The 17981-nt window shown below is 31.4% G+C and overlaps 1 protein-coding gene across 1 annotated transcript; it reads left to right on the top strand.

Moving 5' to 3' along the window:
- The first annotated feature begins 15655 nt into the window (after positions 1 to 15655).
- Positions 15656 to 16580, top strand: LOC100797145 (ATP-dependent DNA helicase pif1-like). The gene is made up of 2 exons (XM_006598580.1): positions 15656 to 15716; positions 15808 to 16580. Exons 1-2 carry the CDS (start codon positions 15656 to 15658, stop codon positions 16578 to 16580), a joined length of 834 nt encoding a protein of 277 aa, XP_006598643.1.
- Positions 16581 to 17981: the final 1401 nt, after the last annotated feature.

The raw sequence follows: 17981 nt of genomic DNA, 5'->3' as shown, positions 1-17981 counted from the left end.
TGCAAACAACTCACCAAAAACTCATATGATTATGAATCTCATGATTCAACATAAAGTCAACTCTAATCATAAAACAACATAATCTCAACCACATCTCATATCATTATCAAGAAATCAACCAAAACAAATCAAAACATTCATCAATTAACATAATTACTTCATCATCAATATAATATTCTCAGCAACAACATGATAAATTAGCAATAATAAAATCATAGACCAAACCACACATCATATATATGCATCACTCTACCATTTATTGCAACTTTATTCTTAATGTTTACAGTTATCAAAACTTCTCATAAGTTTTGGGTTACTATCTCCTTCGTTTTCTATTATGTACCATGACCTTCATAACTTATAAACATGATAAATAAAGATATACTAACTCAAATAAGTTGGTTCTTGTCTAATTTGAAAGCTAAGAAGATTATATCAAGCTTTTATGTTTACCGAAGACTTAGTTTGGAAGCATACTATGCCTAAAATTACAATCTATATGAAACTTTTACTTATTATTGACAGCTTGAATTTTGTTCACTAATTTGATCATTTCTACATTTGTACACAATATTTTTAGTGATACCAAAGCCATTAGTTAGCTAACGTTCAAGGCTACCACTTTCATGAAGATCACTTTTCCTGATTCGGTCATCTAGATCACCTACAGGGTCACACAAATGGCCTAGCGAGTTCAGGCTCGCCCATCGAGTAAAACTCTCTGTGATACTCTAATATACAACTCACCCAACGAGTTTGCCTTGCCCGATGAATATGTAAACTCAACAACTTTCGATTTCAAGGTTCTTGTGAATCCAAACACATTTATATCATTCCCAACCCCTCCAATCACTTACAAAATGATTCAAAACTAATTCCAAGACTCAATGCAAGTCCAAAACAACATAAATCAACAATCAAATGAACAAATACAAATTTAAATCAAGAATTCCCAAATCAAGATCAATCAAGGTTTAGCTTCCTTTACATCTATAAGCCAAGAAGCAACTTTGAGAGAAAGAAAGAGAAAATGAGAATGCTTTGGGTCCAAGGTGAGAGCTTTTCTCCACCCTAATAACAACACACACCAAGAAACAACACCCAAACCCCAAAAAGAAGTAGAATCAACATTAAAACCCCAAAAATGAGCATTTTCATGAACCCTCAGGGTGTTCTATGAAGGAAAACAAAAATGGAGTCAAAGGAAGGAAGAAGAGGTGCTTACCACTCCATGGCTCAGCCAAACAACATTAAAGGGAGAGGAGAAGGGTATCCTTTGATCGCCAATACCAAACCTCAAGTTTCTAGGATTTGGGTCTGTCTTTGAAAAGAAAAAAGAAGAGAAGAGAAAAAGACCCATTGTAAATGTAAATCTGAATTGTGAGGCTTACGGAAGGGTTTATGATCCTTACAATTCTCCTTTTCACACCCAGACTTTCTCTGAGCACACCCACCCCTTAACATACATCAAGGCCCATCTGCTCAAGCCCAAACTCACTAAGCACACAAAAACATACGCACGACATCATCATGTAAATAATTATTTTATTTCAACCACTTCATTTAAATTTAATTACACTTGCTAATTAAATAAAACTACTTAATCAGACAATATGTAAAACATAGTGTTGCCGCTACAAATCTGCAACCTTACCTAACCCCCCGACACCTATCACAATCAGTGGGTTCAAGATCAACGAAGACAACATGAGGGATGTGCTTACCGAATCCAATTTTGACGAAGAAGTTGTTGAAGGCTTCATGGAGTTGAATGCCATGTGTTTCGAAGAAGATGAAGAAGGTTTGCAAAGATAAATTCAAAAATTTGTGGTAGTTTTTTTGCCTTTTGTGACAATTTTTAATCCCTTGAAATTAATCATAAGAAAAGAATGTTCAACGATAAAACCAATGAGGGAGTGACACATAAGGAGAGTGACACGTAGATATAGGAATCACTCGAGCCTAGCTCCAAGCCAAAAAAAAAAATATTGATTTTATGAGGATGAAAAAAATGCTAAAAGGAACTAAACCTGAAATTTTTTAATTTTATGAGGACGAAAAATAATTTTAATCTATTTTTTAAAAAGCCTAAATCAATGCCTAGAATGTATTTGTGTGTGTGTGTGCACGCGCGCAGTGAATGAGTGCTAGAGAGGGAAAGAAAAATATAGATGGTGAATGAGAAAGTTTTGAGTGTTTATGCAATTTTTAAGTGGTCCTATAATGATGAACAAGGGGGAAGAAAGTAAAGAATGTTGAGAAAATGTGTGATTACTAACAAATACTATTTGTTATTGAAGATTTTTATTTTATATTAATTTTTAATTAAAATTATACATTATATTTAAGGCTTGATTTTTTCTCATGCTTGCAAATTTTTTACTTTTTTTCTTTTACTCTGTAATTTTTTTCATTTTCATCCATATAAATCTTTTTATTCATTTTTAGTTCCTACAAAAAAAAAATCATTTTAACTCCTCTACAATAATGATGATGTGACATTCCTAATGTGACACTATTGCTCATGTGGCCTTGATGACTTGGAATTTTGTTGATGTGACACGTACTGACATCAACAAAAGAACCATGACTTAACATGGTTTAATCATAAGGACTAAAAATAAAATAATTGAAATTTACAAGGACTTTTTTGAATTTGTTTTACAAAAAAAAATGCTAAATTATTGGTACTGAAATCTTATTTAAGCTTTATTTTTTTTATAATTTTATTAATTTAATTATTTATAATATCTTTGTTGTAAAAAAATCTTAGTTGACCAACTTGAATAATTAATCATTTTACTAGGAGTGTAAGTGATTTGGGTCGAGTTGAGTTTAGTCTATTTTTCAATCCAATTCAATTAAACTTAATCGGGTTGGATTGAATTGTGTTTATCTTTTTTTTTTTACAACTCAACCTAATTTTAATTGGGTAGGATTGGATTGATTATCAAATTAAGCCATTAAAAAATTGTCACTTCTTTAACTCTTAAAAAAGTTAGAAAGAAAATTTCTCTAACTAAAAAATAATAAGGAATATTTTTAAAATAGTATTTTTCAAATCTATTTTACAACTACTCTTTGAAATAAGGTTCAAAGAGAAGAAGTCAATCATAATTTCTCACATATATAAACTTTCACATTTACTTGTAACATGTGTAGTATTAGGGAAATATTCTCTCCGTCTCTGCTACGGCTTGTGAGAGTGAGTGAGACTCAGTGACTAAGAATGAGTATGACTTTGAGTGCTTACTTTAGTGTTTTATATATTAGTATTTACTATTTAGTATACAATTAGTATGTTGTTGTATGTTTATTTATTATATCTGGGTTAAATTGAGTTTTGATCGGATCTAAAATTCTAAACTCATTATTCAATCCAATTTTAATTGGATTTCCTAAAAGAAAACAAATTCAATTAATTGACCCAATCCAACCTACAAAATTTTAATTAAATTTAGTAGAATTGAGTAAGTTCATGAATTGGGTGTGATTCACTTAAACCCCTACATTTCAGAGTAGTTCTCTATTATAACTCTGGCTCACCTCCTTTTAAAAATAAGTAAACTTTGTGTATTGATACTATAGATCCTATTGATCTATATGTTTATATATTTTTCTTAGAAGTACTTATATATTAACCATTGCAGCATTATCACGTGTTAATTATTTTTTTCTATACATACACCACCAATTAATCAAATTTATTTTTGAGTTTTAACCCCGACATAGATGCATGCAAAATCAAATGCGGATACTCAGCAGAAACAAATGGCCAAATACAGATAAGGACGATTCTTTTTTTGCTAATGGCATGCTTGTGTATGATCTTGACAGACCAACCCACAATACAAAGTCATTATTTATGGGTATTTATCTTTTTCCACCCAAAAAAAACCCAAAAAATGTGTAAAGATTTGCAACTTGATTTTATTTAACCATGCTGCAACCTAAACTACAAATTACAATAATGTGTTTCATTCTGTACACATGAAGCCGGATAATTGCAGTCTTAATTTCTTGTAAACTAAATAAATTATAACTGTTAAATGACATGCGTGTGTATGGCTGACATTGAGTTGCCCTACCCACATACATGATCTGATAAAGCCATGAAATTTTCTGTCACTATGAGTTTCTTATTTTTAATTTATTGGATAAAGATAGATTTTGTTTTTGGAAAATTAATTGAAATTAAAAGTTTCTCGTCATATAATTTGTACAGATAAATTTAAAGAAATAATTTCTTTACAACCTGATTTAGCATTGGTTTTCCATAGGTTATTCCAATTCAGCTTTTAAAAGACGCAACTAATTTTTCTACAATAAAATCCATATGTATTTATTGAAAAGGAATTCATCATACTTTATTTTTTATAGATGCCACATTTTTCTTAAAAGGACCAAAGTATATCATTTTATTTTCAAATGAATGAGGATATTACATTAAATGTATTTTATTGGAAATTTTTATATACCAATGATGTATATACACTTATCAATTGAAATACAATCGTATAGAAATTATGAGTTGTTTTTTTTAGCACCAGAGTTGTTATTTATATAAAATTAATATTTTAATATTTTATTTTCTTGGAAATTATTTTCATTTCAATAAAAATAATATTTAAAAAGTAGTCAAGTCTATAAAAATTAAAGTATAAAATCATATGCATATGCCCTGTAACTTTAAGCAAATACCCTTCTTAAATTGTAATAAAAATAAAATTGAGTTATATTTCATTCCAACATTGCATAATTGGACACATTACAATTCTAATAAGAAAATTCATAAAAAAAATATTTAGCAATAAACATATTAATGAAAGATACAAAAGACGTAAAATTAGCATGCCTAAATTTTTCATTAAGTTTCAATCAGATTAATTACCAGTAAAAATCATCAATAATAATCAATAGTCACATGAAATTTGAAGAAAAGAAAATTTAAAATTAGAATAATTATCAGAATCGGAAGTATAAAACTTGAATAAAATAGGTAAACTATTATAAATAAAAGGAAAAGAAGGGTGTAAGAAAAAAAAATTCATAAAGTAAACTCACAAATATATTATAAATTATAGTTTCTTTTATCTATCCAATTTTATATGAATATAGTTTTCAAAATTTGCAGCGTCATTTTAATAATTATTGTTGACCAGTGGAGAAGACAATCCAGAGATAGACACTGTAATTACATATAGAGACCAAAACGATCGATCTATAGAGAAGAAAGAAGACAGATATAGTTAATGTGAAAGAGGAAATGCAAAGAATAAATGTAGGCACGTGAATAATATCAGAGACCATATGTGTCATTCGATTAGCTTCTGTTTCTTGCGCATGCATCAGCTACTTTATCGGATCTTCAATCATTTCCCACCAAAATAGCATCAGAAACAATATGTTTGGGTTTTATGCCGCCGTATACACGAAACATGCATGTTCATGATCTAACGAAGAAGAAAAAGAAGAATAATGGAAGATGATGAATATGAATACGACCTTTGCATTAGAGAACGTGATGCTAGCTATCACCACGATGTTGATGTGCCATGTGCACACTGCGCAATTTAAGGGCATGCAATGCAACTTAATTTAATTCTACACTTATGCCTCAACGGGTTTTGTAGAGGATAACAAGATAAAATCTCACGTGAGACTCAAATTCTTATTTCTGTTTTTTGGGTAAGATAAATATAAATATTTTCATAAGTGTTTTTTGAGTTTGGAATCTTTTTTTTTTTTTTTGTCTTGGGGTGTCATTTTCTCCCCCTAAATTTATTCTCACAAAAAAAAACTAAAAAAAGCTATAGTTAATTCATATGCACTCAGTTTTTTTTTCAATGACTTATATTATTAGCTATTGTATTTGTGGATTTAATAAAATAAAGTAGTTGTCTTCTAGGAGATGAGATAGAAAGAAAAAAAAGTGTGTATCAGAAAAACTGTCTTGCTTATATAATACTAATGTTTTTTGCATTCATTGTAACTAATCTTGCTAGTTTGCTCAAAAGTCAAAACATACAAAACATTCTCTGATATATTAATATAGGTGTCTCGTATAGTTAATTAAAAACGATCGACTTTACCTGATCGTCATTTCCAGGTAGAAGAGATTAGTAACATTGCTTTTATTACTATATTACTTTTCTTTAATTGATATTACATATATCTTCTATTAGAAGTAATTCTGTCCATTAGAATTAATTATTATTAGTAAAGCATTCTTTCAGGTATTTAAGATAATTAAATATATACTTTGATTCAAACTAGACACTATCAGTTAAATTAAAAAGATTTCACGTGAATTGATTCACACATTTTAGGATTTTTATTACTGAAAGAGATATCCTTGGACTCAAATCTCAAAATTATCACTTTAATTAGGCATAAAATTACCTATGGGCTATTAATTATTGCATACATAAAATGTGTTATTTTTTTATAAATGGTTTTTATATTTATTTCATGTTATAATAAATTAATTAAATTTATTTCACTTATATATTTTCTTTGAATTAATACCACTTGCAGTGCTCCAATATTAAATCAATGGATTTTGTTTGTCGGCAAAAATATGTAATTCATTTTTTGTAGTACATAGATGAACACGTCTATATTTGCATCTTTATCAATAAATTTATCAATTTTCTTATTGAAAAAATTGTTGGCTGATAAAACCATCTTAATTTGATTATATACCAAAATAATGAATTTTTAATTTTTATCATAAATTTACCCTTATTTATTAACTTATATCAGTGTGATTTTAATTTCTTACTCTACTTTTTCTCAAGAAAATACATGTTTCATTTTGAACTTCTCTTTTTCTATTTTAAATATTAAATTCAAATGAAACTGTTTCTCTATATTAATTTGTTAAATTTCTTGAAATTTAAAAACCCAGTACAATGCAGCATTACAGTTATCAGTTAATAGTCCCAGTTACTGATTTGGATGGTTGGGTTTTCAAGTAGCTGAAACCATAGATTCGAATTAAGAAAACAACATCGAGAAAGAAAAACAAAAAAAGATAACAACTTATCATATTCATTTAATTTTATAAAACTATTAACTTTGGCCGGTGCATCAAAAAGAGTTTTTGAGTGTTTTAATTTAACTTTAACTTATTTCATCATCTATATTTATACAAACAAAGCCCTGACAATGACTAGCAATAACCCAAATGTTCCTACTTTGTTGAGATGTGAGCATATTAAAGGTTGTTGTTCCCGCCCAAAAACATCCCCATTACTCTGTATTTTTTTTTTCACTTTTGTTCCAATGTGCTGAGTGGCTGACAGAGAGCATGTGGGGTGAGAGAAGGAGAAAGAAGACAGAATGGAATGAGAGAAGGTGAAAGAAGTCACCACCAACCCTGGTAGAATTAATTGCATAGCCAGACTTCGTCATTTCTTTCTTTGTCATGCTGGGATTTTGAGCTTAAAACTCCATGAGTACATGTTTGTTTTTTTTTGTTTCTTTACTTTAGGGTTTTTATCTACTTGGTGTATACATTCTTTGGTGCAAAACATTGAGGCTCTAAATCAGCATTATTGTTTCCTCTATTTTATTTGTGTCTCTTCTGTTTGCAACACAGACTGAGGCTTTGTTCTTTTTCATCACTGTTCGCTCAAATTGCTCCAAATATGGCTTTTCTCTCCGGCTTAAGTGTATTTTTGTTCGCCATTTCCATTCTCATTCGCATTTTATTGTAAGAGCTGCCTGATCTTCTCACTCCCCACTATCTGCTTCAGACAGGGTATGTCCACAGTGTAAGGTAAAGTGGTCTGATTCTCTTACTTCATGAACCCGTTGTCGAAAATATTTTTTTTTGTTTTTCCAATCCGTCTAATTTATAGTTTTGAGGCATAGTAGTGCCTCACTAAGTGTATGATGGCATTTACTATGTTGTTTGTCGTTGGTACCCCATAACAAAGAAATTAAATTGTTCTTATTGGGTATGGAATTTTGTTCTTAAGGGGAGAGCTTATATCTGGATTGAACACATGTTATGTCAGGAACTAATTTATAGCTAATTTTTTCGTCGTTATAAATAAATTTTGTTATATTTGTAGGAATGTCTCGCAAGGAAAACATGATCTTTGAATTGCATACCAAGAAAGGGACATGGAAGATAACAATACGAATCACTGATATGTGACACATTAACAAGCACAATGGTAAACAAGCAATAAAACTGGTGTCCATGGACCAAACTGGTGTTCAAGCAATAAAACACTTTAGTTAGTATGTGCATTAGTCAATTTGCTAGCATGGACAGTATGATAGTTTGTGAAGAATACTTATGATTGCATTGTGTTGTAATTTTTAAATAGATGTTGTTGGTGTTGTGGTCGAAGTCATTGAGCGTAAAACAGTTAATCCTACATATAGAGTTACAATCAAGTTGAGGGATAACAGGTATTGTTTCTACCATTCTTTTCTTAGTTATGTTTAGATATCTACCATTTGAGATAGCCTTCTTTTGTAATATTTAATATGTTTAATTCTATATGTTTTCAATTATAGTGATGGTGAGATGATCATGATCGTCTGAAAGGAATATGCTCTTCAGCTTGATGATGCTATAGAGGAAAATCATTTTGATAAGAAGCCATTGGTGGTTATGTTAACACTTTCTAAGATCAAAGATCCTAAAGGTCATTATGATGGAGTTTCTATTTCTTTAAGATTTGCTTCAATTCATTATATGATTGCATTTTACATGTAACTATAATATTATTGCCAGACAAGTATCCTCTTAGTGTCCAAAATATCAAACATGGGTCGAAGTTGTATGTCAACACTAATATAGCAGAAATCTGAGAATTCCATAATAGGTACTAAAGCACTTTATTATCAGAACACTCAAATTTGACCTTGATCTTTTGTTGCATCTTCATAAAACACAAATTTGGTAATGTTGATGAATGCAGATTAGATGTAGGTATGTCATTCTACGCTGGCGGACTATCAAATCAAGGAAGTGTTTCTCAATCACAATATAGCCAATATTCCCAACGAAGCTCTATGGACAAGTTCTTGCATAATGCTTAAATGGTGAGGTTAGGTGAAATAAGTAGGTTGAGACATGTAACAGGTTTAATTTCAAATTAATCAATGTCATATTTGAATAAGTGTTATGAACATTTCGTTGCATCTACTAGCAATTCATTCATTTCTGTTTTACATGTGCTGATTTAGGACTGTTACCGTTTGACCATTGGTACGGTTGATGAAGTAATGATTGATACACCATGGAGTTATGATAGTTGTCCCTACTGTACTACCACATTTGATCCATTGAAATGTGGTTCCACTTTCCATTCGTGCCAAAACCAAGTTACTGACACGGTTCCAAGGTAACTTATATGTCTCCCCAAATTTCCAAGAAACTAAATTCCAATGACTTATTTCGTATATTATTTGAGTGTGTACTAAAAGGGAAACAGTTGTCTTAGGTATAAGTTAGTTCTGAAATTGGAACAGAATGGGGAAAAGGCCAACTTCCATTTTTGGGATGGAACATGTATCAAAATTTTTGGCAAAAGTGTCGATCAGTGTCGCCAAGAGTTGGTTGCAGTATGTAGATTACAAAGTTAATATGTTTTTCGAATTACAATCGTCCATGTGTGTTGTCTATATTCAATATTGGCCTTATGATTTGTTTATTCATTCCTAGAGTGATGATGAGGTCAAGGTCTTCCCTCCCTATGTTGATGAATTATTGGGAAAGACTTGGGCTGTCAAGTTCAAGCACTGTGTACAAATGCGTCAATCATCTGTGTTGGATGTTACTAAAGACGAAGATCTTATTCAGACAATGACATCAACAATTGGTCTATAGGTGGTAAACATTTTAATGTTGCCAATTGATTTAATAATAGTATTGTTGTAGTTGATATTTACTATGAATGACCTATATGCAGGATGAACCAAGTATAGGGAAGGGTAAAGTTGTTGCTGCTGAAACTTCATCACAGGATTACCATCCTACGATAGTGTCTTTTTTAACTGATTTTCATACTAAGCCAGCAAAGTGCCTTTTACAATCTGTTTTACTCTGATTTTAAACTATGTATTCCTACTTGTTAATATTCTTCTTAAACGTCACACACAACCTTCATTGTCACAGTCAACTAATTATGATCCTAGACTTTCTGCATTTTTCACTCTTGCCAAAAGAATGTCTAATCAGCAAGCATTAGTGAATTCCAGTCTGACAAATACACACCGTACCAGCTATCCACTAATAAGCATATGAAATCTGAGTAATCATTTGTTGATGATAAATATTGTAAATCATCTTAATTTGTATGTGATGTATTACATGTGGTCTACCCTTTTGATACTTGCATATAGGTCCACATTTACTTGTGTTTTTTGATCTGCAAGAATTAGAAATAGCAATATATCGAGACTAATATGTATGGTGAGACATCCTATCATCAAGCTTTCCAGCTTGATAACATATTGGTTATATAATTATTTGTTATTGTTGAAATAGATCAAACATCACTTGATACTGAATTCAGAATTGGTTGGTATCTATCTCACTTTGTTTAAATACCTTACTAGCATACATTGGAGAAAAAAATAAGAAGACATGGCCAAAGTTAATTGTATTTAAATTTAAAAACAAACACTTAATGATACATTTTGGAAAAAATATCATGAAATGCATTCTATTCATTAAGTCCAATAGACAAGGAAATTGTTTTTATTGTATTATTACAAAACAGATCAAATTTAGGTAAATTTGATATTTATACTATTTAATTTTTAAATACTTTCTGTGTAAAGCATATCAACATGATCTATCTATATACAATATGTTTGGCCACCAATGACATCAATGATTTTGGATTTTTTTCTATGTCAATTTATTTTTTCTATTTCTTAAATATAATATATTCCTAATGCTAATATAGCATTGGAATCCATTTAGTTGCAGGTTCAAATATGACATTCAATGATCATCTAAACTGCTTTTTGTTGGTCTCCAATGGAAAGACATATGTCTACGAAAACATTGATTCTTATGGTAAGCTATATTTAATCCATATTTACATCCATTCATATTTCTTTTCATTATGTTTATTCAATTATTCAAAATCCTATTATTATGTATCAAATATATCTTTTCAATTACATTTAAATATTAAATATTATATTTTTCCAGAGTTTGTACTTTTATTTTTATTAGACATGACTTGAAAAGGGATTTTCCCACTTCCCAATAACTGTTGGGAAGTTACATCGAGTAGATTATCGAGACATCAACTAGCTGACTCAAAAACCCATCAAATCATAGACATTGGAACAAGCAATTGTGAAACAGTACTAGACCTTCCTTCCTCTCTCACTCTGCCCAAACCGAAAACAGGGATTTGTCACCATCAACTGATCCTGTCGAACAAAGCCACTTAAAGATTATGAACATGAGTTCTCAGTCATCAACTGATTCAAATGTTGTAAGTTTATTTGACGTTTCAATTGTTTCTTTTTTTCCTTCAAACCACGTTGATGTAGTTGATTTTGTTAGGGTTTTGATAGTTGAACCTTTGTTGTTAAATTGTTGACTAAATCGTAATGAAATTGCCAATGGAACCATTATGATCAGCCCATATCTTCCTCTCATCCCAAAGAACCTTACTTTATTTGCAAACACTTATGTAGTATACTGGTGATAACTGAATAATAGTAAACTACGAATGAAAGAACTGATCATAGTTCCTCATGTGTGTGATTTTGTGTCACGACCATATTCCCCAACCATTTACTTTCCTGTTTTAGCATAATAATGTATTACATCTTAGTAGTAATCTACGATGATGATTTACTTCTCTTAATGGATTTTCGTGAATAAATACTGAAGATGAAACTTTTTTAAGTGATCCCCACTCAAATACTACTTTGCATTTGGATCAGTATAACACATGTAGACTTCACGTGTGCCTAAGTTAACCTTTTCATGTGAATGAGCAAAAAATTATTCTTTTATCTAATAAAAAAATATTGTTCTACATGTTTTGATTGCATTGTAATCATTTTTTTGTGGTCCCCATAACATTTTTTGTGGTCTCCACGATACCATGTCATTTATAACCTTACCCTTCGCCTTGTTGCCTTTCCTACTTCCCCACCTGCCTTTGCTTCCCCACCAAAATCTTCCCCCTTCCCTATGTTGCCTTTCCCACTTTCCCACCCCTCTTCTTTTCCCCACCAGAACCTTCCTCCTTCCCTACACTTGCCTTTCCCACTTCCCCATCCAACTCCAGAATCTTCCTTCCTCTTCCCACCGTTCCAACTTTATTTTTTAATGTTAAATCATCTACGTATTAAACAATATAAGTGCTTTAGTTCAGTTACTGAATGTGGGTAACCATAACATCTGAATTGACTCTGAGGCTTTTTTAATCTGTTGTCAATCTAATCAGTCATCGATTCTTTCACATACAGCGAGTGTATCATAATGTACTCCTTATCTTTTTCACATATTGATAGGTTGCTATTTTATACTACATATCTTCTTTTTTTCTTTTTTTTACCTTTACATCTAATTCAGATCAACTTATACACTTATATTTACTAAATTTTAAGATGCTAGAATTTTCAATTTTTTACTTATATAAGGTATGGTTTTAATTGAGACCTCAGTAAGCTCTGCCATGATAGGTACAAATTACAAATAAGTAATATCATACATTATTGTGATATAGGTCCAACCTAACTTAATGGGATGTACACTCACATATCAATTTGTAGCTGTATTCCATACCAACAGAGTAAGTATTTCCAAGCTAGAATCAAATCTTATTGTGTTGATCACAAATGAATGAGTTTAATTGTACTTAACAACTGATTCAACATACATAATTCATATTTTTCAATGTTGTACTTGCAGAACCTGATTGAGATACCATCAATCTACCACATGCAATGGGCTCCTCACTATCCACCGAAGTGCTATTCGCATATAATGGAAGCAGCTATATTGTAAAAGTTAGAAAAGCTGACAACAAATACTTCTTTGCTGATGGTTTGAAGGAATTCAGGAAAGTGTTGAACATTCAAGAAGGTATTGTCATCACTTATGCTGCTCCAGAGAGATATTGGATATTCAATCTTCACTTCATGCTACCACTAGATAATCAGACATGTGGAAGTCATCCAACAACACGAAGAACACATGTCTGGATGGTAAAACTTACTGAAGCTATGATCTCAACTCCACGTCCATTGGTAGGACTCGATTCATATAATTAACCAGTGTCCTCTTTATTGACCATAACTTCTTTTACTGACTTCCATCTCTAATCTAGGTACTACCAATGCATGCTCTAAGCTATCTTGGTGTCTCAAGGAAAAATATGACGGTTCTGGTAAATGATGGTCATACTCTGCTATGGAAATTGACCTTGCATGATGCTGAAAATAGGCTACAATGTGTTGCTGAGTCGTGGTACCAATATTTGAGACACAATGACTTTAGTGTTGGAGATGAGATATGCCTCTACTTCAGGGAGATTGTTTCAACAATGGATAGTTGACAGCTACATTATGATTGAGTCTCAAAAACTGAACTATGTTAGAGAACATCAATAGGAACTCAGAGTTGACAAGTACATGAATTTGAATGCCTGTAATAATGAGCTCGAAACACATGGTAATGAGAAAGGAAAGAGAATTATACTACCGAGCTCCTTTGTTGGTAGTCGTAGGTATATGGAATAACTATATTTTGATGGTATGGAAATTTGTGGTCATATTGGATTTCCAGACCTGTTCTTGACATTAACATGTAATCCAACATGGTTAGAAATTCAACGAAAAGCTAGGAAATGAAATCTAAGACCTGATGATTTCCCTGATGTTGTCTCATGAATATTCAAAATGAAGCTTAATCATTTGATGAATGATCTCAAAAGTGGACATGTATTTGGTGTCATTGTTGGATGTAAGTATTTACCACCTCTACCAATCAATTATTCACTTAATTTACAATTATACTTTCAAATACATTAATATTCATGGTGCTTATTATTTCATTGGACTGCGGTTGTTTACACCATTGAGTGGCAAAAAAAGAGGATTGTCTCATGCTCATATTTTAATATTTCTACATCCTTCAAACAAGTATCCAAATCCAAAAAACATTGATAACATCATTTCTGCTGAGATCCCGAATAAGGGCACATGTCCAGAGTTGTATGAATTAGTCAACAAGCATATGATTCATGGTCCATGTGGACTGCCAAATAGGAGGGCACCATGTATGGTTGATGGAAAATGTATTAGATTTTTTCCTAAGAAGTTCTAGCAAGCAACAATTGTTGACCAAGATGGTTTTCCAGTTTATAGAAGAAGAAACAATGGACATATGATTGAAAAGAATGGTATTGAACTTGATAATCGATTTGTTGTGCCATACAGTCCACATCTCCTACTTAAACATAGAGCACACCTAAATGTGGAATGGTGCAATCAGAGTACATCAATCAAATACCTGTTTAAGTACATTAACAAAGGATCCGATCGGATTATAGCAACTATTTTTAATGTGCAAAACCAGGATGACACACAAACTGAAGTTCATGATGAAATTAAACACTATCTTGATTGTAGGCATGTGTCAATCATTTGATGATTTAATACATAATATCTATACACAAATTAGCCCTTGCTATGTATAGACATTTATTATAATCTTCTAAAATGTTACATAATATGTGTATATCTTTTACTATTAATTTGACTAGGTATGTATCTCCACCCGAGGCATGTTGGAAGATTTTTGCATTCCTAACGCATGCACATGCACCAGCAGTTAAACGTCTATATTTCCACCTTGAAAATCAACAACCTGTTTACTGGAAAGATACTCAAGAAATTGGTTCAATACTATCTAAAAAAGCAATCAAAGAATCTATGTTTACAGCTTGGATGGATTCTAATAAAAGATATCTTCATGGTCGGGATCTTACTTATGTTGAATATTTGTCCAAATTCATGTATGCTGCACATTGAAGATGCTAGCAACCAAGAAAATAAGGATATACAATTGGCAGGCTCATATGGGCACCCCCTTCAAGTGGAAAGTTGTTCTACCAGAGAATGATGTTATCTTCTGCTAAAGGATCACAATCTTACAAAGACATTAGAACAATAGAAAATGTGGCATATGGTACATTTAGATAAGCATGCTCTGCAAAAGGTTTTTTAGGAAATGATCAAGAATTTATTGGTGCTCTACGAGAAGCTAACACATGGGGATCTCCACACTTCCTTAGAAAGTTATTTGTAAAATTGTTATTTATGAATACCATGGATAGACCACAATATGTGTGGCAACAAACATGACAATGGATGGCAGATGATATTGTATTTAATCATAGAAGACAAGGTAATTTCAAACAAGTTCAATAATTGCATATCATTCATATGAAACAACTCAAATTTTAAGTAAATATTTTGTCTATTATTCATAGGCATTCAACTATCTGTTAAAGAAGCAAAGCATCTTTGTTTGAGTGAAATTGAAAATCTGCTACAAGGCAATAAGAAAAGTCTTCAAGATTTTTCTTCAATGCCATACCCAATAGGATATGTTGCTAACACACATGGAAATAAGCTCATTTTCAATGAAATGGCTTATGATAAGGAATTATTGCATGCTGAATTCAACAATTACTATTACTCAGTAACAGGTGTGCATAACATATTATAGTTATTCTTAAGTGGTATTCATTATGATCAATCCATATTACTAATTGATGTTGGATACATTACTAAATGCAGATGTGCAGGGTGCTATTTTTTATAAGATTATGCGTGTTGTTGCTAGTCTATTAGGTGAAGTTTATTTTCTCTATGGTTATGGTGGCATTGGGAAGACACTTATATGGAAAACTTTATTATTTGTTATACGGTCTAATGGAGAAATTTTTGTAACAATAGCTTCAAGTGAGATTGCATCATTACTACTGCCCGAAGGAAGAATAACACATTCTAAGTTTGCTATACCAGTGTCCGCAACACAGAATGCAACATGCAATATTCTTCAAGGGAGTGACCTGGCTGAATTGCTAAAAATGACCAAACTAATAATTTGGGATGAAGCTCCAATGTGTCACAAGTTCAGTTTTGAAGCACTGGATAAAAGCTTAAAAGACATCATGCATAATGATATATCTTTTGGAGGGAAGGTCATTGTTTTTGGTAGTGATTTCCATCAAATACTACCAGTTGTGTCAAGAGGTAGTCGGTCTGATATTGTGCATGCAAGTATAAATGCATCATACATATGGGATCATTGTCAAATTCTTAAATTGACCAAGAACACACGTTTGCAAACCAATGCTGCCGATACCAATAGTGACGACCTCAAACAATTTTCTAATTGGCTATTGGACATAGGTGATGGCAAACTTGGAGAACCTAATGATGGTTATGGCGAAATCAGCATTCCTGATGAGTTTCTTATCAAGGACTTTAATGATCCTATGCAGGCAATTGTTGAGACAACATATCCTAACTCATTACAAAACTATAGCAATGTGGATTTCTTGTAGAAAAGAGTTGTTCTAGTCTCTACAAAAGATGTTGTTGATAGTATAAATGATTATGTCATGTCTTTGATACCCAGTGAGGAGAAAGAATATTGTAGTGCTGATAGTGTTGATAAATCTAATGAACTACTCAATCCTGCATTTGGAGTTCTTACAGCTGAATTTTTGAATTCATTGAAAATATCAGGAATACCTAATCATAAGTTAAAAATCAAGTTTGGCACTCCCATAATTCTATTACGAAATTTGGACCAAGCAGATGGGATATACAATGGGACTAGACTTATTGTCACAAGACTTGGTGCACATGTGGTTGAAGCAGAGATTATTACTGGCCCCAATATAAGACATAGAACATACATACCAAGAATGAATGTTTCTTTCTGATTTTCCATGGTCATTCAAATTAATTAGAAGACAGTTTTCATTCATGGTTTCATTTGCAATGACCATTAACAAGTCTCAAGGACAGTCATTGGCACATATTGAATTGTATTTACCAAACCCAGTATTTTCTCATGGCTTAGCTATATGTAGCACTTCCGCGAGTGCAAAGTAAAAAAGGGTTGCATATTATTATTCATGATAAAGAAGGCACTCCAAAATATACTACTATTAATGTAGTATACAAAGAAGTCTTTGCAAACTTATAGAGAAAGTATGCTTCCCAAATTCTTATTGCTACATATGCATTACCATTAATGTCATTCATTTTGTATATAAAACTATAAGAAACATGCAGAAACACATCCTAGGTTTGGTAGCCATCTAATTTTTTTATTGACTTCTTTTTCAGCATATTAATTTCCATTTCAAAAAATTATAATGTACTACATATTTAACTTTGCCAGCGTTTTTACAGGTTTCAACATGCTCATTTTTTTAAGAAGTATCAATGCACGTTTATCCCCTTTATCAAGCATGTAAACCATTACCTATATTGTTTGTAATTCAAACTTATTTTTGTGCTAACCATATATGGCATACCATATATAATATGTCATCACAATATGTATATGGGATGTCATATTTGGTTCAAATGTTTACTTGGATGATATTGCTTGTAATTTTTTTTAATATAATTAAACTACCAATATATATTATCAAATATCAAATATTACTATTAGTTTGTGCTTCGGCACGAGCAAGGTTCTAGTTAATTATAAAATGAACATAAATATTTCCTAAACAATATGACAATTTTTATTGATTTTTTATCATAATTAAATGTTTTAATTTATATGACTGGAAGTAAAACTTTAAGAACACATCTAAAATTATTATTTTATTCTTAAAAGATCCAAAAAAATTCAAGTTACATGTATACGGGGAGGGATTAAATCACATTGGTATAACGTTGACAATTGTTATACCATTTTTATAACTTGATATAGAATGTGATTT

The sequence above is a fragment of the Glycine max genome, chromosome 15 (assembly GCF_000004515.6).
Source record: "Glycine max cultivar Williams 82 chromosome 15, Glycine_max_v4.0, whole genome shotgun sequence".
In the NCBI taxonomy this organism is placed as follows: domain Eukaryota; kingdom Viridiplantae; phylum Streptophyta; class Magnoliopsida; order Fabales; family Fabaceae; genus Glycine; species Glycine max.
The sequence above is the reverse complement of the archived record's forward strand: the minus strand, read 5'-3'. Positions and strand labels throughout refer to the sequence as shown.

Bases quoted from the DNA above. Each gene is read 5' to 3' on its own strand.
- LOC100797145 (XM_006598580.1), top strand. From the start codon at position 15,656: ATGGCTTATGATAAGGAATTATTGCATGCTGAATTCAACAATTACTAT. The intron at 15,717-15,807 runs GTGTGCATAACA...TACTAAATGCAG, and splicing joins TTACTATTACTCAGTAACAG to ATGTGCAGGGTGCTATTTTT.